Below are 25,941 nucleotides of genomic sequence, written 5' to 3'. Positions count from 1 at the left end.
ACCACTGTTCCCACACTGACACTCTGAGTGTTCACCTTGTGCCTTGGTCCTTGTACGACGTGCAGGGAGAGCCGTGGCTCTGGGGATTGATTTACAGTGCAGAGGATTTCATATTCTAACACGTCCCTCCCGTGTGCTGAACCACAGGACTCGCAGGTTTAAATCCCAAATGCCAGCAGTAGGTTTGATGTGACAGTGAGCATGTGCTGCCACTGCCCATCCTGTGCCGTGGCTGAACATGGCAGGAGCACATTGCACCAGGCAGCTGGGAAGCTTTTCCCTCTAGTGCTGATTTAATGTTAATTATACACCCAGTGGTTGATTTGGATGATGCAGTGCTTCTGTGTACATGTGGTAACAATGAGGAAGCTTGTTCCAATGTGTAGTGCTTGTACCTATTTTTCATATGCAAGGCTTCTGTCGTGATCCTCAGAGCACAGTTCACTCCCTAAGTACTGCCCAGCCTCCTGATCCCAGGGCTGGTGCAGCCAGCCAGGTCCTGGCAGAGTGCAGCTCAAGTCCATTACAGTCAGGAGCTGTAATATTAGCTCCACTAATTAAAATTGGGAGATAAATGCTGTGAAATTAATTAACCTCGAGGTTAGGGCAAACAGCTGTTTTCAGACTGATCACATGTCGGTGCTTCTCCGGGATCCCAGGGAGTCAGTGCCATTCCTGCACTGGCTGCTGGATCAAACGGGCACGTTACCTGTGCTGTGGTGAAAAGGTCCAGTCACGGGGGTGTTTCCAGTCTGGTGCACTGGTTGGGGTTTGGAACAACTCACCCCTGGGAACACTGAGTAATTTGCAACATGATTTCTGGCATATTCTGTATATCATAATGTGCTATTAACTATCAGTAGATGAATATTAATCTGGGTTGATATTAACTCTTAAAAAAATATCATCTCTTGTATAATATCAGACAATTCTGGTTTTTTAATGAAGGTAACTCTAGTGGACTCTAGATGGGATTTTGCTACAGTAATATGCCTTGTGTTGGCCAACACTTTATCAGTGATCAAAAAGTCAATAAAGAATTTCCCCAGATTTACAGAATGATTATGCAATTGATCTTCCAATATTGGAGTAGGCTGGGCTGCCTGGTGGGCAATATCCTGGTCAACCAAAACATACTCCAGGTAGAGAAGATGCAAAATTTTATGCCCAGGGACAAAGCCTGTGGGATAGGGCACTGCATGCCGAGAGGCATTGGATTTGAAACAGATGATCACTTTTATTTTAGGACATGCCTCGAGGCTCTTTTCATCATCATCATTTTTCTAAAAAGCTTTGCTGCTTGACTGTGTATAAACTTTGCTCTTTTGGTAGCCTAAAAGTGTAAAATAAGATGCAAATGTGTCTGAGCCCCCTTTAGAGGAATGACCTGCCCTGATGCACCTTGCTATTACCAAGGGCTGGCACTTCCATCCACACCACCCCATTTTTCCCAGGAGCAGAGCCTGCTAAATCTCCCAGGGAAGCACCAGCTTTCCAGAAGGGCACACTGTGCTCTGCCTCAGAAAACACAGGCAGCTTCTGGAAACCCATCCCATCCCATATGGGGTAATGCTGATACCACAGCAACGTGCAGCTCCTTTCTGCTTTGATTTTTGTGCCTCAGGAGGCACGTCAGGAATCCTGTGACTTTTGATGGCATCAATAAATCAGATACCATGCTGACAGAATTTTACTGGAATGTAAACAGGCATTTAAAATAACAATGTCTGTAGAGTGTTTATTGAGGAATGCAGTGCAGGTTCATGGAACATTCAACTCTGTGTAGGTTTCCTTTCAGTTTTGTTGGTAAGCAGGAACTGGGATTGTTTTCTGTGTGAAGGAAAATGAGTAAAAATATTTATCACAATGACCTTACTTCCCACTTCTTTCTGCAAACAGTGTGTGTTTTCAGTGTTGAGGTAAGGCAAGCTCTACCCAATGTAGGGGAAAGGGGAGGAATGTCTCTGTATAGTAAAATTGAGCTGATAAGGGACAATGAATCACCTTTAACTCGGCTCTGCTCAGTAGTAGCTGCTCTGGGGAACTGCAGGCTGGTCATCCTCGTCTCATTCCTTCAGTGGGAAGGGTATGGAGCAAATCCTCCCAAAAGACCCTTCCAGGTACTCGAAGAATAGGAGGGTAATTGGGAACAGTCACTGTGGGTTTACTGAGGGAAGATCATGCCTGACCAGCCTCATTCCTACTGCAGTGAAATGACTGGATCCATGAATGAGGAGACAGTAATTTTGTCACTAACTTTAACTTTAGGCAAGGCTTTTGACACAGTCTCTGCCATATCATCCTTGTAGACAAACTGGGTGACAAACTGGGCTGTTTTGTTCAAAGGGTGGCAGTCAAGGGTCCAAGCACTAACTGGCGGCCTGTTATGCTGTGGTTGTCCTTGGGAGTCAATATTAGGGCCAATACTCTTTAGCAATTTCATCAGCCATGGGGATGATGGGATGGACACACTCGTCACACTTGCAGATGACACCACGATGAGGGCACAGCTGCTGTTCAGGAGGACCTTGATAACCTGAAGGAAAGGGTTGATTGAAACTTCAAAGTTAAACAGAGACAAACACCAAGTCCTGCATCTGGAATGCAATAAGCCCATGGAATGGTACAGGCTGGGGAGCAGCTCGGCAGGGTGACCTGGGGTCCTGGAGAACCTCACAGTGAGTCAGGATGTGCTTGTGGTGGTGACAGCCCATCATGTGCTGGTCTGAGAGCCAGGAGGTTGAGAGGAGCACTGAGTGCCTCCTGTGGGATATGACAGAGTCACACCTGCAATACCCTGTGCCTGTGGAGGCTGTGCTATGACCATGTCCTTCTGTCTGCAGCCCCACAAGCACAGCTGTGGGTTTGCCACGTGGATCCATGCCATTGGTCCCTGGCAGCTGCCTGGGCACGGGGGAAGATGTGACTAACTGGGTCAGCACGTTCTGCTCACTCTCACCTGGGGTCTCCCTGCAGTGCTCAGGGTACTGTGTTTCACCTGCTGTCCCTTCCTGTACGTGAGATGACAGCCTTTGGGGAGGGGGTGCCAAACTCATCTTCAAAGTCCAATGCTGTGTCACAGGTTCAGGCTAAGTTCATTTCTGGGAGTAGCCCATATACCCCTTCAATTAGCATAACCAGGGACAAGGGCAGGCAAAGGTCAAGAGAAGTTCAAAATAGCATAACCTCTTTTTGCTGGGGTTCCCAAATGTTCCTGGTCCTGCGAAGCTCTCCAGGCTGGCCTTGCCAGTGTCTTTACCAGACCATTGTAAAAGTCAAAGAACAAGGCCTGGCTTGATACAAGAGAAGTTAGAAATCGAGTGGTTGAGAATAGGTAGCATTGTTGCTTAAAACAGGAGAAATAATTGATTTATGTTATGGTGGCCAATTAGGCTGTAAAGTGAAAAACTCTTAAAGAAACCCTGTGGCTTCAAGGGAGCTTTTTGCTCTGATTCCTACTCAGCAAATAGGGGTACCCCAATAAAGGTCATCAGCTCCATGAGCTGAATTATTAATTCCTTTCATGCCACTCAGGGCTTGTAAACAGTGTATAATACAGGAAAACAATTGGCACTGTTCACTGAGTGGGCAGAGGAGGGGTCAGGGGGTAAATACTTGTATTGGCAGCAGCTGCTCTTCATAGCTGAGCAGACTTTTGTCCTTTTCATCTTTTAGAGCAAACCAGTTTCCAAAATCTTAGCTGGTTGTTAATCCATATCTCCTCTTCCTTAGCTGAATTGATTTTAGGAGTTTAATGTGTTGCATGTCATTATGAAGGTAAAAAGGGCTGGAGGAGAGGGAGTTATGGATAAGAGAGCAAAATCAGCATTGCCATGTTTCATAAAGAGCTGTTTGAATTCTTTTAATATTGAGAGAAATTTTTAAATGCTCCTATCCAAGGCCAGGTGTAGGATAATTAGTTGTGCTTTTATACACTTACAAAAAAATCCAAGTGTGATTTTGAGATTAATACATTATAAATACCATCTGCCAGTAACACAGGAACAGAAGTGTTGAGGTGTTGCTACTCTTCGATCCCAGAGCCGTGCCATGTTCCGTGCCCCGGGTGTGGCATCACCAGGTTCCCAGCAGCACTGGGCAGGACACTGAGGGAATTCTGCCTTCCAACCTGAGCAGCCGGGCTGTGGTGACCGCGGTGTCCGCCTTGGTGAACATATTAGAAATAGTTAAAATACATAATTTCAAGTGTGAACTGAAATTATCCTTCCCAAGCAGAGCTGGGAAATAGTTACACTTTGTTATTGGCAGCCTATAACATGAACAATCTAAACCTAAAGGACTTAAAAGAATTTGCACTGTCCTTCTCCGAACCCCGCTCAGAAAGCTCTCTTCAGAAGGCACGTGCAATATTTAGTTGCTTTTTGAATGATACTTGATAAACTATTCCAGATGTTGGCAGGTGTAGCTTTCTCCCGAGTGACTGTTGCTCACACAATGGGTTCTCAGTGCTTGCCCTGTGCCATCTGTCCCCCGTGCTGGGCAGTGACCTCTGTGTGCCAGAGCAGCAGGTAACCCCTGAGTGACCATCTGCTGAGCTGGGCCTTCAACCTTTCTGAAAGCTGAGTTGTGCTCAGTGCTGAATCTACACCGGCTAAATCTTGCCACTCACAGAAGATTAAAAGTAACTTTAAACTGTGCTTATTTGTTGGCTTAATTTGGCTGTACGTGAAAGCACATGTAGCTTTCAATAGGGAAAAGTACAAAACTCTTCCCAGGGATCTGAAATGGCTGTGCTGCATATGAAGAGTCCTTTTTAACTTATAAACACAGGTATAGTGTGGGAGCTGCTGGCTCCTTTGGAGGGTCAGCAATTCCCACATTAGAGAGACTAAGGTGGCAAATGGGAAGATGCAAAATCGTTTTTTCCTCTGAGCACACCACAGGCCTGTGCAGTGTCCTCTGGATTGTGCCTGTTGGAAGGTGCAGGCGGCGTCACGTGCAGCTTTCTGAACACAGCGAGATGATAAATGAATGTGTGGATGTTCTAGGCAGTAAATGCCTTGGTGATTCACTGGGGAATAGGACAGGAACGACCCGGGGCATTGCTGAATAAATCTGTGACTGTGTTTGTTGCTGCTCTGGTGGCTGGTGCTGTGAGCAGCTACTCCTCGGAGGCTCCTCGGTGAGGCGCTCGGAGAGGTGGGAAGGCACGGCAGGAGGATTAAGTCACTGTGGTGCTGTGTCTGCTCTCACGTTCTGTAAAAATGGTCTGCTGAAGTGTTTACATTTGTTTGTGGTTTGCCTAATTAGAGCAGAACTTTGCACTTTTCAGTGTAAACAGTGATCCTCGGGGAACTGCCTCCTGCCAGAGAAATGGGAATTGCAGGAATGTGAAAGGCAGGATTTGGGCTGGCAGCACAGCCTGGCTGTGGGCTGGAGTTGTGCTTCTGGGGCTGTGTTCTGTGGTTAGGAATGTAACTTGTAGTGTGCATTTACTGGGTCTTAAAGCTAAACAGGAGTTACAGAGTATATAATTATGTGGGCTCTGCCAGCACCAAAGGGATGAAGAGGGAGACTGATCTGCTTGACTTCGGTGTTTGTGGTGATGTGCTGAGAGGGGCTGTGGTCTTTTCACAGAGATCAAGCCCCAAAGAATGTATCTTTGGTTTACCTAATCTTGGGTTAAAGCTGACCCTGTTACTGGAAGATAGGTCTTTCCTGGTTTGGGTCCTGGAAAGGTGGATCCTTCCCAAAACACAGAGGGCATCTGGCATTTGGTTTGGATCACATTCTGACTTTGGGGTTTTTCATTGGCAAACACAGGCAGGAAGTTCTGTTTCTTCTTTCAGCTGTTAGAAAATAAGGCTTTGGAGTGTCTTGTGTTGAAAAACACTTGTTTTTGATGCTGCTCCAGATCAAATACCATCATTTTGCCTCCCTTTGGAAGAGGATCTCTCTTCCTATCTGGAATCTTTTAAAAGTGCACTGGACACAGATGGGAGATCATCATGTCTTTTCATTCCACAGTAATGGTCTGAATGCAGTTTAAAGCTGATGTAATCCAGAATTTTTGTGCTGGAAGTTGTTCTGAATTGACACTCTCAAACCATCACAAATTACAGATTACCAGTACAAATGCTTGGAAAAGTGCATCTATAGATAAAGTGGATGAGATAGACATATCTTGAAAGAGGGAAGGCTGATGCTGTTAAAAACTACCTGCTTCTAAAGCAGCTTCCTCAGGTGACCAAAGACAAGCATATTCAATTTAAGTGTAAATGAAAGTTTTCAAAATAAAAACTTCTTGGTAACATGCACATCACATCTTTCTTATTTTCACTTTCCCATTAGCTACAGATGTGGAGCAGATGAGTTCCTCCTCTCCTGTCCTCCCTATGAACTCCATGGGCAGTAAGTACCCCTTTTCTTGCCACATGATAAGGTGGAATTTCTCATTCTGAGATAATCCAGAGATGTGAACTGATACTCCATAGCAGACTTCGGGAAGTTTTAGAGCTAATGCTTACTCATGGAAGTGGAGTTTTCCCATAGCTGAGAGCTGATGAAGTGTTTTTCATAAAAGTAGCACAGACCAGGTCTGTATGTGATTATTTCCACCAGCAGAATGCAGGTTGTGTAAGATCCTTTGTCACCAGAGGTATCTCAATGAAGTAGATGCTTGTATGTGAGGGATATAAACCTCTGAGGTGATGGTAAATTCTGTTGACAGGGAAGTATTATCTGTGGTGTTTCAGTATTAAACTTGGAAAGGTAGAGCCTGGAATTTCTCATGGAACTGAGAGCAGTTGGTGGAATCCTCTGCAATTTCACGGTAATTCTGGGCCTGTAACTTTCTGAGACTTTGAAAATCTGAGCTGCTGGACACCTGAAAAACAGGAATTCAGAATTCCTTCTTAACGCTCCATCTAGTGGCCTTTGCTGTGCAGAGGGACCAGTCCATGGAATCCACTAGATGGCAACAGGCCCTTGTCAGACTGGTGGGACTGGGAAACCGTGTCCTTAACAGAGGGCTGAGCCTCTGCAAGCCCCTCACTCAGGGCAGCTTCTCATCTCACTGTTTGGGAACCCTGTGGATTTTTCAAATCTGCAATTTCAAACAGACAGCTCATTTCAGAAATAATGCTCAGATGTTCAAGCTGCTAAAAGCCCTCCAGAGCCAGGACATTGTCCCTTCCACTTGCCATTGTGCTGGTGGACTTGCACTTCTGTTGGGGAACTTGGGAGAACTGTGGTTCCCCTACAGTGGGAATATGTGGAGCTGTTCTCCTTTGCCATGAGAACAGCTGTGTGGAATGCAGGTATGGCAGGCTCCCAGTTGTAAATGTCTCTGCAGTTATTTGCCTGTTGATTAATAAAACACACCTTTGTAGGCATCTAGCCAGGTTTTCATGCCGTTGATCATTTTTATGTGGAAACAGATAATTCCACATGCATATGTACAATAATTTGTCATTTAGAGATGTGTAGTTTATATTGATATATTGGCTAATATTCTGTTGAGCCTTTGTGGCTGACATAGCTCAGATTTACTGCATTCAGGCCTCTCCTGCATTAAAGGGAATTAAAACAAAACTGAATTTTCCACAGTATTCTCCCAGCAGAATGTATCTGCCAATACTAAGAGCAAAGCTGTCCAATATGAACTGAATGACCTTCTTTTCCCCTTAAACAACTGTATGTTATTGCTGCTCTGAGTTTGTCTAGCCACAGCTTTCATGTGTTATCTTTTGCTAAACTGAAAAATGCTTGTCAAACATCTGTTCCCTATGAAGATCTTTATATAAACTTTTGATAAACTAAATAAACCGAGCTCCTTGAGTTCTTTTGATGTCTCCCTGTCTTTCGATCCCCCCGTTGGTGCTGGTGGGCACCCGGTGGGCAGCGGGGTCCCCGAAGTGCTGGAAGGCCTGCTGGAGCCTCCAGGATGGAGAGATGAGCCCTGGCAATTCTGCTGGGGCAGATCCCAGACCTCTCCAGCCCCAGCTGTCCCACGTCTGCATCGGCAGCACTGAACGTGCTGGTGCTCAGCATCACCCTGATGTGCTCCGGGGCAGGTGGATCTGTGGGGGGGTGGCTCTGGTAGGGAGTGAACAGTTGGTGCCACAAACATCTAAAACTTCCCAAGCATGGATTTAAAAACATTCTGAACATGTCTGCTAACCTGTCTTCTCTTAGTAAGTTTTTTTTCCCTTGCTGTCTCATTACCAAACATGATTAAAGCAAAAAAAAAAAAAAAAAAAAAAAAAAAAAAATCCTGAGGACTTTTTTAAAGCAGAGTAGGAAAATGAATTCTTAAGCTTATTTGTGCACCCAGAGTCTTTAAGATCTGTGGAGTGTCTGCTGAAGCCTTTGGCTTGTTGTGCATTGGCAAACAGGGTGATGGCCCCTTTGCTGTAGTTTTCCCTGTTTGTCTGAAATGTCTTAGAGTAATTGCAGTGAATTATTTTCACATGTCCTTGCAGTAGAGATGAACACCTCTGTCGGGACTTCTGTATTTTGTACTTTCATACAAGTGTACGTGGGGGAAACCAGTTGGCCGAAATGTCTGTTTAAAATAACGCACAAGTACTTTCTTGTACATCGTGTAAGATGTCGCTGGAAAAAATCCAAATTGTGCACTCTCACTTCCGAGGGAGCCTGCCAAGCATGCTGAAAAATCTGAGATTTCAAAGGCAAAATGTCAAACTGCATAAAAAATGAGTCATCCTCGTTTTGATAATGTTAAAACAATTTGGCAGCCGTGCTTCTGGGCTGCTCACTGTTACAGTACTGTAGTAAATTCCCTCTATCAAAGCACCACACTTACCCATGGTGTCGGTGGAAGTGCTCGCTTTGGGTGACTGAACAGAGCCCTTCACTGTCAGGCTCAGGGAGAGGGGAGATTTTTTTCCTAAAGCTCCACTTTTGCAAAGTTCAGTCTGTGAGTGTGTAACTGTTGAACTCAGTGGAGTTGTTCCTGCGTAAGATTGAACAAGTTCAAGTCTTTTAGCAGAACAAGCACACAGATTTATTTTGAATATTCACCAAACTGGAGTTTAAAAGTCATTAGTGAGTTGTTCTGACTTGAACTGTACAGCGAGCTGAGGGAGATGGCTCCTGTGGGATATCAGCATAGCGTGCCTCAACAGGCTGCTTCAGAATAAGCCTGTAAACAACTGGAGGAGGAAACAAGGCATAAGGGAAGTGCTTGGACCCTTTACTGCACAGGGAATTGAGTGATACCACTGCTGAGCAGAAGGGGTCCACCATCCCTGGTCTGAGTGGCCCCTCCTCAGAGCGTGGGGGCAACCCAGGGGCCTCCTGCCTTTACTGCATTGCACAGCCCAGCCACAGTGGCATTCCTGGGCACAGCTATGTCATGCCAGTCATTAAAAAATACTTGGAGGGCAGCTTGAGAGGTTGCTCTTCTGTCTCAAGGCAGTGTCAGTTCTGTCTGTCCTGCAGACAGATGTGTGTGCTCCTCCCTGCACGGCTGCAGGGCAGGAGGGTCCCTGCCTGCCCCAGGCAGTCAGCCCCAGCTCCTGAACCCTTCCACTATAATCAAAGCTGGCCCTGCCCACCCCAGCCATGGAGAATGTTCTCTGCAGCAGCACCTTAAATCAGTGGCTATTTTCTGCCTTGCTCTGTCCCATTCCTGCCCTGTCAATCCAAAGCCCCACAGCCTCAGTCCTTTCTCATCTCACTGGTCACTTTGTAGGACCCAGTGCTGTTCCATAGCTGGGCTCACTTAGGAGGAAGTTTCATTTCCTATAACCAGGTAAACCTGTAGGTTTACACTTTACTGAAAGTGAGATATTTACCAGCTGGGCATAACTTTTATTAAAATTGAGTTAGTTCCTCACCTGTTCTGCCCCTTTAAAAATCCCTGTGCAGTTCTTAAGTTACATAATGCTTTTAGCACTCATACTTGCTCATGAAGGAGCTGGATGACATGTCCTGAACCTCTCTGGCAGGATAATGGCACAGCCCTAGACCTGCCTTACATGGTTTTGGGAGGCAGAACTTGGATATAAGCACTTCTTTGGCAAAACTGTTGCTTTTCTTGCCAGAAAACTGCCCAGGCCATACGAGCCTGCATGGCCTTGGCTGTAGGAGGCTGGCCCTTGGCTGTAGGAGGCTGGCCCTTGGCTGTAGGAGGCTGGTCCTTGGCTGTAGGAGGCTGGCCCTTGGCTGTAGGAGGCTGGCCCTTGGCTGTAGGAGGCTGGTCCTTGGCTGGCTGGTCCGCAGTTTGCATTCATTGATCAGTGAGTTGATAGAAATGAAAACCCACCGACAGCAATGAATGTTGATTGCAGCCATGAGGTGCTGAAGATGCTGCTCTGCTGGGAGGGTGTTGTCACAGGGAACAGTCCCTTTGCAGTCATCTTGACCTCGGGACATACAGCTATTTCAGGGCTCCTCAGAGTCTTGGTGGCTCTGGCAAGCACACTTTGACTGGGAGAGTAGTAGAATCTTCTTGAGAAACTACCTTAAAAGTAACGTAAATCACCCTTTTTTTTTTGTAAAGATGATTATTTTTGCTTGGTTGATCCACTTTACTACAGATTTTTGCAGCTGGGAACACCTGGTTTGAAGTTTATGGTTCTCGACTCTGCATACACCAAGGGCTTGAAAATGGCACATTCACTGAACTTTCCCTATTCTTGCATTTTAATTATTTTCTGAGAATTCTTTAGAAGCACAATGTTTTCTAACTCCGTGAGGGCTGGGCCTCATCCCAGGAGTATTCACAGTACACCAGCATGAGACATCCTGCTTGAGAGCATTTGTCATGTCCTCCCTGAGGCTGCTGCTTGGCTGTTGAAAGAATCACCACCCCACCACCATTCCTGAGGTACCCACTGCTCTTGACAAGTGGTTCATCACTTCGAGCAGCTGCTTCAGATGCTGAACTCTGCGTGGTTCAGGATTTGTCAGACCTCCTGGATGGCAGGAAGGCTCTGATGGTGGAGGTGACTACCAGCTGCACCCCCTTCTACTGACACAAAGGCCTGTTTGATGCCCCTTGGTCATTTGATAGACGCACATGAAGATGCCAGGTGTGCTAGGAGGGAACAGCCTTAAGTTTCAACAGCCTGTGCTTTCTCTTGGGCCTCAGACAGGTATCTCTTTTGTTAATCCTGCCCATCTGTGACTGTATACAGAAGCAGAAGGATGGATGTTACAAGATCTCCTAGAGCAGCTCAAGACAACATTCCCTGGCACATCCTTTTGGTGTTTCATGGGTCCTGCAGTGCCGTGGGGGCAAAACAAGTGCCTGCACCCTCCGAAGGCACAGGCTCTCGGAGCCCACAGTCCTACCCCTGATCCCCCAGCTGGGGTGGAGAAGGTTCCACGTAGGTACCACTGAGGTGCCCCAGTCCTTGGCTTTCCGTTCCTTTCAAAGGAAGGGTGTTTCCTTGCTTGCCTGGCTGGGAAGCGACAGCCGGAGCCGCGGGAGCAGCTGGGCCCGGCCGGGAGGGAGCCGGTCCCTGCCCGGCGTTCCCGGTGAGCAGCTGCTGAAATCGAGCGCAGGTTCCTGCGAGCACATGAACTGACATTCCAAAGCTTTTTCCAGCGAAGCTCAAGTTGCCAGCCCAAATGGAAACGAGGTTTCCCTCCTGATCTGGCCTGTATTCTGCTATTTTGAACATACACCGCGCTCAGATTTGTTTCCAAGTGTACCATATGGTGCGGATATGTTCCTGCTTTTGTGCTGCCCATACAAAACCTTCCACTGCTCTCATACTCTGTTCTGTGGAAATTCTGCTCTAGTATAAAGTTTTGATTTTTTTTTAAGGGAAAACAAACATTTCTTATGCACCAATTCACTTTTAGAGAAAGTAGAACTGGAAAAACTCAACCTCCGTAGCTCTTAATATAATCTGTAAATCATGACCTGTTAATGGCAACCACATGTGAAATCTCTGAAGGTTCAGGCTTTCCATTCAACAGAGGGTTTGTGATAAACCTCAAGGTACAGTCAACGGTCGATGGTTTTTTCTAGTTCTCAAACTCACCGACAGCGTTGAATGTTCACTGAAGCTATCCAAAGATGGCTGTATACATGCACTGTACATATTTTCCATGCATATGTTTTCCATAGACTGGCAGTGGAAACACTGCTGAGGACTGCACATTCTTTACTGTAAAGTCTTAAACTGCAAAGTATTTTAATTACGAAATGGAACCACAAGGACTAATGAATTGCAGAAGTGTAACACTGGTTATGGATGCTGAGTTGACTTAGTGTTCCTTAAAACAGCTTTGAATGTATCAGAACTGCAGTTGTGGAAAAGCCTTTCCTCCTGTGGATATTCATATTCTCAATAGCTGCAACTAAGGGTGTTTATACTGATTCAGATTCCTTTATAAAGTTCACTTAAAAAATAATAAAGTTATGGGGGCACCTATAACTTTAAACCAACAGAAGTGAGAGCAGGGGACCTACTTCTTAACGGAGTGCATAATCTCTGTCTCTGTATTTCTACAGCTCCTGTCCCCTCTCTTCTTTCCCCTGAAAAGAGGAAAATGGGATTTATTCTCTTTAAGCCTCTATATTGGATCTAATTATCTCCACCTTTTCCACCTGGCTTGCATGGTTTGAGAGAGGAATTATTTGCAGTTTGTTTGTTAAAAATTAAATTTGCTGCTGTATCTGAAATAAATTTACTGTGACTGAAGTGGAGCTTACAGAGTCCATGGGGATAATTTACAGCTTAAATTCCGGAGAGTTGCTTTAAATTTGGAGTATTTTCTCTTGTTGTAGGGATGATAAGTGTCTCTCTGAATATCCTGAGCTAATACATGTAACTTAACAGTAAGTGTATTGTCTCATAAAGTACTTGAAGCAATCTCGCTCCAGGAATACAGGCTGTAGTCTGCACTTAAACTGATTGATTTTAATGGTATCATTAAACATCAACTGATACTGAAAATCAAAAGAATTCTCCGAAAATTAGTCTCACCTTTTTCTTGCCGTCTTTTGGAGTAGGAGCTGGTGGAAAGAACAAAGACAATTTGAATTAATCACAAGCAGTGCTCAGCCTTGAGTGTTAAGCCTCAGGAGTGTCCCAGAGCGGAGGGTGACTACATGTGGTGGGTATAACATAAATCAAGGAAACTGAGTTCAAGTGAAGCATGAAATTTTGGTTTTAACAAACCAAAACAGTGTGTTTATATTTAAACTACATTGTGAGAGAGGCTTTTTTCTCAGTTCACTACTTCTTCCTTCTTTTATACCTCCACTGACCTTCGAGGCGGTAACTTTCATCTTCTCGTTTTGTGATTTTAGAGCTTGAATTTCTTCTGAATGTTAAAAACAAACTGTACATGTTATTTCTATATCCTGGCTGTACACTCCTTCCCCCTTGCAAAGTTCAAAGCTCTCCATCAAGCTGGATTTTTGGACAGATTCCGAAATGATAAAACAGTTCTCTGGAAACACTAAGTGGGCAATATGTGCAAGGCACACTCCAAAAGTTACAGTCTGCACTGAACCTTAACATACCTTCCTCTCAGACTTCTTTTGCTTAGGAAGCACCAAAACCAGCCCGGAGCTGACAGCTGCCACCTCTATTGTTATTGCTTAATTATTATTTTCTGTCAGGAAAACAGCATTAGGTGGAGCTGACACCCTCTCCAGATGCTGGAGGCAGGGGGCCATGGGGCAGGGGTCCCTTAAAGCCCGACTCTGTTAGTTCTGTGCGTGGAATGCCTTGTAAACTGGGATCCCTGTGAGCTCACCAGTGTAATGGCACCAGTCAGGGAGGCAGTGACTGCTGCCTAGAGCTTTACAATGAAAATATTGTACATTCAGAGCATGCGGGGTTTTCTTTCAACTTACAGTGGAGAGAGTGGATTTCTGTACAAAGAAAATGGTTTCCTCAAAATCTGCATGCACACCCTGAAACACAGAGGTTAAACCTGGTAACTCGAGTATGAGGACAGGATTTAGTTAATTTTGTGGATGTTTCTGGTGCTCTGGGTATTTACGGCGCCTGAACAATTCTTACACCCTAATTCAATCATTCTATTAGCTCCTCACAATAAGGCTTTTATTTATAGCAGGGCAGGAATCCCAGCAGCACTGCCCTGAAGTATCACTAAATAAATTTAACATATGCATCTGGTAGTAAAGCAGCTTCCCTTTCTCTCCCACCCCCTGTGCTGTAGCTGTGACTCTCACAAGGGCGGTGTGTGACCCCAGGGATGGAAATCGGGGGCCAAGACTCTGCTCAGCACATGACAGTGTCTCACTGCCTGCCTGGAGCATCCATGTAAATGCCATGTGCAAGCACATTTGCTTTGTCCTGGAACAAGCTTTAACTGTAATATAAAAATGTGTTTTCTTTATCAAGGTAAATGACTTCATCAGGGTAAGCACACAAATACACCCTGGGGAGACACAAGGATGGAATTGCTGGCAGTAATTTTAGTTATTGCTGTTTCATTGAAATTCGGGTGTTTAAGCAGCAATGCCATGGCCAAACACTTCAGATTCAGCAGTCTTCTACAATTAGCACAGGAGATTATTTTTAACTGTCCAAAAATTCCTTGGTCTGACAGTTGACAAGTCTTGGGACTACAGGAAATCAGGGCACAAAGTTTCCAGTCTGTTCTATTTGCCCCTTTAGGACGTAGTGCTGTGGTGGTGATCATAGAGAAAATAAATGCAGAGCTCTTCTGGGACCTGAGAGAAATGCTGTTAATACCAGTTTCCAGTGATTTATGGAGGACTTATCAAGTTCTTTTGATCTCATTCTGAGTTGACAAGCTTGCTTGTGGATGCATCATACCCTAGACTTCTGTAAGGTGTTTGACTTAATACCAAATGACAATTTAAACTGGTATGATACAAATTTGCTGTGGCAAATGTTAAAAGGATTAACAAATGACAAACAGGGAGGTCTCAGTGCAATTCCAAGTGGGAACTTGATCCAGTTGGCACAGCCTTGGAGTGACTGTTGGCCACGTCCTAAAGCATTGAGGTTACTGGCCTGGGAGAAATGGAGTATCCCATTTTAGCAGATTTGGGGGTTTTTTTAGACAGAAAAGTGACACAAATTTGGATCTCTAGATAAATCAAGTGTAAATGAATGCTTTAGTACAGTCAAATGCAAAGTTACATGTTTGGGAACAAGGAATACAGACCATGTGTGAGGATAAAGGACTCGGCTGCATGAAGCAGTACTTGCCATGGAGATAATTAACTGCATGTGTGTGCACAATCTGAGTCTTACTACTGTGCAAACAATGAAATATTGAACAGGAACAGAGGCTGGTGCATCTGCATTTAGTTCTCCTGAAATTGCTGAAATGATACTTTATCCAGTTCTGGCACAGGCTGCCCTAAAGACATCTCTGAGCTGAACAGGTTTCTGAGAGGATGAGTGAAGAGTAATTAAATAATCAGAAAGACTGTCACCAGTAAAATAGAGTTCTCTGAGGTGAAACAGCGAAGGCTCAGGAGTTCTGTCCTGTCTGTTAATATCTTTACCTGCACAAATGAGCCAGTTAGAGCACAGCAACCCTGCCCTGGGCTTGGGAATGGGTCTGTCTTCACAGGGGGGAAGAAGAACCTTGGCAGTAGGGGTTAGCAGGGAAAAATGGCTCTTCAGAAACTCGAGGTATGAACTTCTGTTTCAAGAGCATATGAAGGACTGGGAAACTTTTTTGACCTACAGGGATGTGATTTTGCAACAAAATTACACTAGACACTCCTTATTCTTGAAAAATATTAGACTAAGGCTCAGCAAGTCATTTTAGCAGAAAAGCAAAATTATTTTGGTTTTGCCAAACATGATAATATTTTAAAATAAGGCATTTGTGAGTGAGCTAGTCAGCATCTGCAACCTGACAACCCAGGCTGAGTAATGAGATGCCATGTATTTTTTTAAGCGCCTTACTGAACTCTTTCTGAGCCATTAAAATGGTGAAATAGTTGTATTTTTTAAGCACAACTTGTTTTATCTCTCTAGAACACACATGCAAGCGCTCAGAATCAAAGCCTCCATCTCCTGTAACCTGCTAAAGGAAGTGTTTGTCACATTTGCTTGTAGTGAGGAGGGCGGTGGGGGCTGGAAGACACGACCATGGGCAGGAGCTTCCTTGCTGACCTACTTACTCAGCAGTGATCACCCTGGATTAGACTCCAGCTCGCTGTCCTGTCTCCAGAATTGTTTCTGTGCTAGGGAAGGGATGGGACACACGGTGGCTCGAGCCCTGTCTGCCTCTACACCACATTTCCTGAAGGCTGAGTGCAGTCTCAGCCGGGTGGGCTGGGGAGGGGATAAGGAGCTTCTTCAGGACTGTAAGAGCTTCCCAGCACCCCAAGGGTGGTGCAAGGGATGTTGTTCTGAGCAGACCCATCAGGGATGGGTTTGGAGGAGGCTGCATTTGTGAGCTGTTTGTACCTGCAGCTGCAGGGAACAGAACTGACCTCGGCCCCGATGTCTCAGTAACGGTGTCACCATCCCATTTCACACAACTTCAGAAATTGTCTTTGTTGGGAAAAACTACCTTGATGTTTGGGACCACTTTTGAATTGCAGCTGTTGGCTGCAATCAATAAAGCAGTTCTGACTCTTAAAATACAGTCAAACCAGTGGCTAATGGATGTCTGGAGAAGGATACAAGGAGGAGAAGCTCACACATTTCCTGCTAATCATCTCCTGTCTTCCAGACGTTTTTCAGCACACAGAGACTTCTGGAGACAGGCTTCTGTGCCTTCAGTCACCAGGAATGCCTTTTTCTCTTCATGAATTTGCACAGCTTCCCTGTGAACTTTTATCCCGTCTTTTAAGAGAACATTTGTTGCCATGAAGATGATTGGCTGTGTTAGATCCATCACTTTTAACGGAGAGGAATCTCAGGTGTCCTCCTGATGGATTCCTGCAGTTGCACTATGCCCTGGCACATCTGACGCTGGGTAAGCAGCTTTGGGAGATATAAATAACATTGTCTCTTCTGTATTAAACATGCTCACAGTTCTCCATCACTGCAGTACTGCACTGCTCCACACCCAGGCCACGTTACATTCATTGTGGTGGTTTGAATTTAGGATAAGTGCTTCTTCAGAAGATCCTCCTGTGCTCACTGTTCTTGGCTGGTAACTCTGTGTCTGTGAAGATCAAAAGATTTCCCATCAGCTGTGAATTCAGGCATAGTTCCTGTGCCTCGGTTTCGGGAAGGAGAGAGATGATCCTAACTGCAGATGATTCTGTTACCGAGATTGTTTTCTGCCTTTTAGCATTTTAGACATTGCTGGCAGAGTCATCAGTCTGACAGTCTTTTTAGTTCTTCTTTTGCAGGGAATTGCCTTGTTGTGCTGAGGTTGGAACGAGCTGGACTTAGCCAGTCTCTGCCAGGGCAGGGAGGGCAGGAAGCACCGTGGGTTCTCCTGCTGGTCCCTAAGGTCAGAGTGATGCCCTTGTTATTGCTTCTGAGATGTGTAAATGTAGCTGGAGATGAGAATGGCTTTGGCATTAAGGTCTCCTTTGGCTGGGTGAGGCAGTGCCACCGTGCCCGCACTGGTGGGCTCACCCCCAGGGTGTGTTTTACAGGCACCATTTCAGTTCTCCCCTGTGAGATACTGAAGACACGCCCAGAACCTGCACATGCAGTGGGCAAACAGGGAAAATACACCACAGAGTAATGGGGAGAGAAATTGGAGGTGTTTGGTTTGTTTCTATGGGTTGATCTCTAAAGTATGATCCCTGCTGCATAAGGGAAGGCCCATTCCTGAGCAGGATGTTTCAGAGATGGTTTCCTGGGACTCCAGACCGGGGACATGACTCCAATAGAATCCCAAGTTCATACAGGGGATCATGTACAACACTACAAAAATATAGATTTTTTTTTTTTTTTCCATATGCTAACTGGGACTTTTATGTTTAATTCACTGTTTGAAATATTAGCAATTCCAGGTGGATAAAGCTTAGCTTATCTGCTTGGGAAGTTGTATGGATGGAGAGCAATCCAATGAAGGATTTACTTTTCATAATCATAATGTCTTCTCCTGATTCGTGGGTTACTGTCCCTTTGAAGATAATTAGTTCCTGTTTTTCAGCTTTATAATCCAGCAATTCTCATCTGTTAGACTTCAAGATTTGGAGTTCTCCTCAAAAGAAAAACCTGTAGAATCTCACTTTTTGGCTCAGTTTTGGCAGCGTGGCACCTCCAGGTCAGTTTTACGTTGCCATCTTGTCAGACTCCATTTCATGATACACTCAGTGCAATAACTTCCAATAACTGTAAATAACTGAAGCAAAGAAAATGACATTACAATGACATTGTAATGAGCAGGAAAAAACCAGGTGAGGATCCATCCTCTCCATCCTCCTCCTCCTCCCAAAGGTTATGAGAGTTCTCATCCCTTCCCAGCGTTATTCTTTCCACGAGCGTGTCTTCCTCGTGAGCTGAATGGGTGCCACACAGAACAAGTGCTGATCTCCCTGAACCTCTGCAGGATCCTGGCTCCCATCTCCTGGCTGTGGTCACTCCCATCCAGCCACGGCAGGTGCCTCAAAGCCTCGATGTCTGTGCTCTGTGCTGTCAGGGAAACACATTGTCACGCCCTGCACGTGGTCCCATCCCCAGATGGATGGATTTCCACTGTGTCTCGTTGCTGTTTGTTCCCATTTTCACACCAAATTCATTCAGCCTTGTTTACAAATGATCTGAATGTGCCTTGATCACACAGCACTGGCTTCAGAGTTTCAACCATGTTTCTGTGGGACTTCCCTCCCATTGCTCTGTGTGCGGCTCAGCCAGAGCAGCACATCTTTAAATGTTCTTCAGGTGTTAAAATTTAAAATAGAAGACTCTTCAAAGACTCTTGTAGAACAACTAACTGTGATTTGGGGGGAAAAAAAGAGGCAGTCTTTTCTATCTGGTTACCAGGCAAATATTCTGTTGGAAGAAAGACTTCCTCCCCCGCCTCTTATATATTTAATTTCTTTGCTTTTGTGTGCTTTTAAATATTGGATGGATGTGGATATGACCCCCAGGTGAGCAGGACTCAGCCATTCTTCTCTGAATTATACATTTAGCCTATTTAAATGCAGCCATCATGTGAAACAAAAAGGAGAAAATGTACTTATGTTCATTTAGAAGAATGATCTTTGGATAACGTCACCCAAATATTGCCGGGTTTTATCTTGCCTATAAAATAAATTGGTCCCAGTGTGCTGTGAGATGCACATAAAAGTTTGAATATGAAAGTAGTATAAAATTCAGATGAGTTGGTAGAACTGGCTTTAGAATTTTGAAAAAATGGGAACAGATTTCCTAAGTACGATGTACGAGGGAGGGATGTACTGCAGATTTTAATTTGTGTATCTCAATCTGTTGGCATTTTTTCTTTTTTTTTTTTGGTGTCCTTTCTCCTGCTGTTTGATCGTATTACCAGCCTTTCGTCCTGGGGTGTCATGAGAGCACAAGTGTTCCAGATGTGCTCTGTACCCCAACATGATGAGCCACAGAGACTGAGGATGATGATAATGCCCAGGTCTGGTCTTTGGATTGTGGGTTCTGCAATCACTTCAGTATTTTTAGAGTTTTAGCACTGAACTCATTGGTGTTTGAAAATAGTTTCTAATATTTTAAGATGCACCTTCTGCCCTTCCCTCTCCCAATACTTACACCAACAAGAGGGGGGTTTGCACGATCTCTGTTCCAGTAATTGGTTTCTACCGGAACAATTAAGAGCTGTGAGAGGAAATTTGTCATAAAATGTTCCAAATGGAAATCTGCTTTTATGTGGTTTCAGAATGACAACCCAGCAGGCATAGGTGGATGTGCTGTAAAGTGTCAGGATTCAGATGGCACCATCCTTATCCTCAGTAAACAGGTGGGTCTGGGAGGGACGTCTGGATCTGGGCAATCCACACCAGCTCTCCTCCCTGGGCACCACAAAGCTCACACACATACAAACAAAACAGGCTCACTCAAATATTTCTGGATGTTCTTCTTTTCCAAAGTAGACTGTGGAAATATTGCATCTACCCACTGGTTACTGAGGGTAAAAAATGAATTAAATAGGGCAAACAAAGCTGCAGCTAAGCTATTATGTATTTCAGATTGCTTAGTATTTGGCATGTGGACCAAATGCTTTAGATTATAAGGCATAAGCCTTTCAGAACCTTAAGTTATTTTAAAATTAAATGGATGACAGGCACAGGTCTGCTGCATGGATTTGATTTTCTTTGTGTCTTAGCAGAAGTAGTAAGCAATGTCTGTAAGTATCTAATAAAGCTATTTTTTGCTATTACAGAGAGGTTTGCTATGAGAAACAGAACTGAGAGAGGACCACATTTTCAATAAAACAAATTGAACAGATTCTCAGAAATCTAGGTCACAGTAACAGATGACCTATACATGGTCCTAGTTTTTGATGCAACTGTCTAATCTGCTCTGAGAGTACTAGCCAGACATCATTCCTAATTGACCTTGATATTCAGTGAACAGAAAGAAAGCTAAAGCCACATGATATTTAAATCTTTAGCAGAAAAAAAAATATATGGCAAACTTGAACGCATTCTGTTTTATAACTAGGAATCTTTTTAAGGTGAACCTTGTCTGCAAACGTGTTGATCATCTTAAAAATCTGAATTTGAGGCTCCACCTAAAGAAATAAATTTGACTACCAAGAGCCATTCATTATGCCCAGTTCCAGGGGAGGGTTTTATGTCCCCGCATACCCACACTCTGTAACGCCCTGTTGGACTCCCCCCAGCCTCTCCTGTGCAGGTCCAGCGTTCTCTGGTGAGGTGGGAGCTCTCCCTGCCCGGAGTGGGGGGCTCAGCTCAGCACGAGCCCCCGGGTACCCAGCTCTGGTTATGTAAATGGAGCTGCTGCCACTCCGGGGCACTGCGTGCGTGCAGCTGGAAATGTAAATATGGGAGACTGGGAATTGCAGAGTGTGGTGAAACCCTGACCACCTCTGCTCATAGCCCAGACGGATCCTTTTTGGTCATGACACCAGGCTCGAGGTGCAGTGTTATTTACAGAGGCACTGCGGATGGCACACCAGAGGAGAGGGATGTGCACTCTTGTGCTAAAATAATTATGGTCAAAGCCCAAAAGAAACAAAGTAGGAAAGCATCGAACGCTCACATGACAAGGTGTTTTTCAAGAAAACTATAAACTGATTTAGGTTAGCAAGTTAAGAATCAGTCCTCGTATTGCTGGAACGTTTGGGATGGATAACATGGATAACCTATGGCTTGCTGGCCCCGTTCCGTTTCAATGTGCCTGTACTGGACAGGCAGTGGCTGTGTCACCACAGGGCTCACCGTGCCTGGGCTGGAGTCACACCAGAGCACACGGCCCCTGTCACCCGTGTGCCAGAGCAGCTGGAGCTGTGCTGCAGAGCAGCCTCGTGTGAGCCGAGGGCAGCGCCCTGAGCGGGCACGTTCCCGCTCCGCGTGCCCGTCCAGCCCGCCCGCCGCGTTCCCCTGCCCTTAATCACAGCTTGGCATCGCAGCCCAGACTGTCTGGCCTTCCTGAGGCAAACACGGGTTAACCACAGGTCTGAGTAACCCGAACTGGGTAGGATCCCAAAGTAGGAATGGTGGAAAGGGACCTGCTACCGGGCAGCAGAATTCCCGTTCCCAGGTTTCCCGCAATAGTCATTCACGCGCGTGTGTATTTAGGTGGCACAATTAACTGCCAATGCAGGAGGGTTCTTGGGGTTGAGATGCAGCAGTCGGCACATGGAAATGTGCAGTTTTACCCAGTCATTCCTGGCAGTTGGGTTCATTTCTTTGTGTTACAGCTCAGGGCAGCTGCAGATGGTTTGAGCTACTCTCAGGCAGAACAGGGAGAGCAGGAATGACTGAAGTCTGTTTGAAAAGGTGATGTCACCAGGCTGTATGTCCATGGTGCTTCTTAGGGAAACACATGCTTCCATGTTACCCTTAACATCAAAACACCCAATTGTTGTCTTTTGAGTTCTTAACATTTGAAACTGTTGAGTGCCATTAATCAATGCTGTGGGTTTGAAACGATTACAGCATCTGCTGGCTATTATTAAGATAAAATGAAATTCTTAGGATTCCACATTTTTTGTTAAATTGCCAAGTCTGTTGTGAGATCTCAGCATACCTGACACATTTTTATTGGCAACCAACCCTGTAATGCAATACTGTATTTTACAGGCGGGATTATACACTGCAACTTCCAAGGCTGTTAGTGGTCCAGGCTTTTTAAGCTTTCCCTTGGAACAGCCATAACTGGAGTTGAGAAAACTGACTTTGGAATTATCTGTTATTTCTACGTGCAGTTTAAATAAACCCTGACCACATAAGAAGAGCCATCAACATCCTTTTCTTATGTGCCTGATGGGATTATTCCCATGTCCAGGCTGAGTCTGTGGATGTTGTCAGGGGCAGGTTATGCCCAGACATTCCTCTTGTGGCTGTTTTGATTAGGCAGTTCTTTTTGCCAACCTATAATGTTCTGGTTTCCATTCAAAACTATCTCCTTAACAGGTACTCAAACTCTTACAATGCAACTGCAAGGACAGAATTTAACTTTTCAGCACATTTTTTTTAGGCAGCACTTTCAAGGGGTAGGTTTTAAAATCAGCATCTAGGTGAATTAGCAGTCTTACAGGTAACAGAAAAGTTGCTGTATTTTAAGAATACCGTGGAATTTCATCTAAAAGTGTTTTGTAGATAAAGCCATCAATATCCTTACATTTATTTAAAATAATAATATTTTTGTCCAAAGGCTTATTTTAGCTAGGTCCTTGTGGGTTTGTCAGTACCAGCAAGAAAGTAAAATCAAAATAGCTTGATTGTAATCTAGCCTGATTCTTATCACCTAAGTTTTACTGAGAAGTAATACACCCAAGCCATTGTACTCCATCAGGAGGAGAATTCAAGGAAATTATATAATTGCTCAGACAAAACTGACTCCTGTGAAAAGTATTTACATTCATATTTGTATTTCTAATGTTCTGATATAGCAGCTGAAAATTCTATGAGCTAGCCCCTCACATGAGCGGGTGTTTGTTAATCATACAAGTAGCACCTTTTTTAACAGTGTGTTGGTTTAGTCATCCAGCCTTTTTTTGTCCTACATTGCTCAAAGGAGCAGTGGAAGCAAGTCCATCATCTGTCTCAAGGGCTGGTGCAGAGCATCAGCACCGCTCTTCCCAGGTGTCTCCCAAACACCCTGGAAAATGGACCTTCCTCACTTTAAAATTCTTCCCCTTTTCAAACGTGCTTAATATGGACTCAAACAGCCCAGCATTTGTTTCTGTATTCTATGATGCTTTGTATCTCTGCTGCTCATAACAAACACACACATTTCCCAAATGCAATATACAACTCTCACTTTCATTGTTTTTCCCGGGTGAAGAAGAGCCAAGTCATCCCATTCCCACTGCAGTCACAGCAACGCTCCCACCCAGAGACACCCTGACACTGTGTGCCTGGGAGAATTCTAAGAGTCTTAAAATCCCATGGGTCCAGGTGTTTTATGTGGCACTAAGGTGGTAGAGGAGGGACGATTTATGGAAAAATACAAAAAAAAAAGATGAGGACCAGCCACAAGCCTCCTGCTCCTTGGGTGAGGATTGCCCCGGCCGCGGCGCCGCGCACAGCGAGGGGTTGGCTTCTCAGCTAATAAAACCCGCTGGTTGGGTTTCTAATCTCAATAATTTCTGCTCATTGGCTCCAATCAGCGGATTAAAGCCCAGTCTCCGAGCAGTTCTCATTTTAACTCCAGACTGGGGGGAAAGCAGGGGAAATGGGAGGTACCAGACACTGAGCGCTTTGGGTTTTCTTATTTATTTTGGTGTTTGCCAAGTTGACACAACTGAGCGATGTCCTCCTCCACAGCTGGTGCTGGAGCTGCATGGAGTAAATTTACTGAACCTTTTAGGATGAAATCAGCTGTCCAGCCTCATCCTCTTACAGCCACCACCTAAAACAAATCTATTAGAACACCACCTCATCTCAAGCTAGACATCAGCTGCCTCGGTAACAAATCTCTGCTTTTATAAACACTTTGAGGTTTTCTAGTCTTCAAATTCTTTTAATTTCCCCCTCCCCACACTCCCCAAATTAAATTCTCCAGCCAGATCATACTTCTGCCTTCCAGACCCGGGGCAGCTGAAAAGTAACCATATGGACTTCATGATTTTATGTACTGCGACAATAAAGCTTTTATGACATTCTAGGTGGTTAAAAATGGCAGTCAGGAGCTCTTAAACATGGCACAGGCATGTTGCTGTTCTGAACCGACAGACCTGCCAACAGTGCATCAAAAGCTGTAATTTCCTGTGCAGTGAAGCCCCTATCTCTGCTGCCTCCAGCTTTGTGTCCCAGGGCTTGTGCCTGTGTGCTAACAAATCTCTATTGTCCAGCGGGGCGAATAGTGGCTGGGACCAAAGAATTGCTGTCTGGTTTCTATTCAAATCCAGGTAGTCAGAGATATGAATGGAGTTTCTCGAACAGCCATGTGAATAACCTCTGCTCTGCGTGGAGCTGCAGGCGCTGCCCGGCTGCTCTGCGCCGCGGCTGCGGGGAGCACACCGCTTGGAAACGCACTTTTAATGCTCCTCGTGGCTTTTAATACTTATTAACTCTTAAAATCTGCTATCTTGCATTCCTGGACAAAACAAGGAGGGTAAATCATCCCCCTTCTCAACTTTCTGAACTTGTGGAGGAATTCTACTCAGAGCTTTCATAATGGGCTGTTTTTGCTGAGAAAACGACAGGAAAAGTTTATGAAAATTATTTTCTTAGACAATGCCAGATTTTTAAGTGTACATTGACCACCTTTTATCGTGCACAGAGCCCAAGTGTCACAGCTAATCACTGCAGAGGGTCTGGGGGGAAAACAAGTCAAATTTCTTTTAGGTATCTTATACAGAGCCTATTGTGAGCGTCACAGTAAATCACTGCAGATGGTCTGGAGGGGCAAAGACGTTAGATTTCTTCTAGATGTTGTATACAGAGTCCAGTTAATCACTGCCGACAGTCTGAGAGCAAATGTGTTAAATTTCTTTTAGAACAAGTTATGATAAGAAAAATATCGGGTATGACAGAGCAAGAATTGGAGGAATACTGCACGTGGGGGCTCATTTTATTGCAGTTTTTTTGTATTTTCAGTGGTTTTGGTAATTAACGTGAGGCTGATGGAATCAAGCCCCGCGCGGCCACAGAACGAGACCCCCGACACCGGGGCTGTCTCACCCCTCTCCCACCACCACAACTGTCGCTAAGCTGTCGCCGGTCGCGATAGTGTCCGCGGGCGGGGCGGCCGAGCGCTCGCCCCCGCAGGTGCCACCGGGGCCAGACAAAAGGGGGTCCGGGGGCTCGTCTCCCTCTCGCCGTCCCCGCCCGGGGCTCGGCGGTGCCGGGCGCTGCCGCCGCGGGGCGGGGACGGCGTGTCTGGGGCTGCCCCCCTCCTTTGTGTCCCCGTCTGGCTCAGTTCCTCCCCGCCAGCCCTCGGGCGACACGCGTGTCTGGTTACCGACCCGCACCCGCGAGCAACTTCGGCGCCGCGGAATCGCTCGAGTTTCTGCTTCTTCACCGGGGGAGGAGGGAATAAAGGGGGGGTGCTGCCCGTTCCCCCCTCCCGCGGTACCGGCGGGGAGCGGCTGCTCCAGCTGCGTTACATTAGCGGATAGAACATATATATCTGTGTACACATATAAAAAAAAAAGCGCTTCTGTTGGAGAACAAAGGAGCACGTGCAGAAATGAGACTGGAAGAATAAAATATAAATAATAAAAAAAAAAAGCCCCGGCGGCGGGTCGGGGCGCAGCGCGACCCCCGCCCCCCCGGCGGCTCCCCCCGGCCCGGCGGCACTCGGATTAACGCCTTACCTGGCGGGGCGCTCCCGGGCACGGCTCGGCGCTGGGCTGGCTCTCCCCCAAGTTGCGGGCGGCCCGGCGGCTGCCGAGGCGGAGCGGCGGCCCCGTCGCGGTGCGGGCGGGGCGGGAACGCGGCCGGACCCGCCGAGC

The 25,941-nt window shown here is 45.6% G+C and overlaps 1 protein-coding gene and 1 long non-coding RNA gene across 6 annotated transcripts in view; one reads left to right on the top strand and one right to left on the bottom strand.

Annotated features, from left to right (window-relative positions):
• Window positions 1-1,711: 1,711 nt before the first annotated feature.
• Window positions 1,712-25,924, bottom strand: LOC113998514. 5 transcript variants are annotated; one of them, XR_003544485.2, is made up of 4 exons: window positions 25,804-25,924; window positions 12,930-12,958; window positions 12,413-12,478; window positions 1,712-4,164 (listed from the first exon to the last, which is right to left on the bottom strand). It is a non-coding gene; the product is annotated as an uncharacterized LOC113998514 (long non-coding RNA). The 5 variants fall into 5 exon arrangements; XR_003544487.2 differs by lacking the exon at window positions 12,413-12,478 and having other exon boundaries at window positions 1,712-1,830; window positions 2,005-4,164; XR_005564120.1 differs by lacking the exon at window positions 12,413-12,478 and having other exon boundaries at window positions 1,712-2,536; window positions 3,985-4,164.
• Window positions 6,185-25,941, top strand: part of NR6A1 (nuclear receptor subfamily 6 group A member 1) — a 59,076-nt gene continuing 39,319 nt past the window's right edge. Inside the window, exon 1 of the mRNA XM_027741286.2 lies at window positions 6,185-6,372. Coding sequence (XP_027597087.2) covers window positions 6,330-6,372 — 43 coding nt within the window. The 5' untranslated portion in view covers window positions 6,185-6,329. The remainder of the gene's footprint in view (window positions 6,373-25,941) is intronic.

This window comes from Pipra filicauda, unplaced genomic scaffold (assembly GCF_003945595.2).
Source record: "Pipra filicauda isolate LSUMZ 115617 unplaced genomic scaffold, ASM394559v2 scaffold100_size2392355_pilon, whole genome shotgun sequence".
In the NCBI taxonomy this organism is placed as follows: Eukaryota; Metazoa; Chordata; class Aves; order Passeriformes; family Pipridae; genus Pipra; species Pipra filicauda.
The sequence above is the reverse complement of the archived record's forward strand: the minus strand, read 5'-3'. Positions and strand labels throughout refer to the sequence as shown.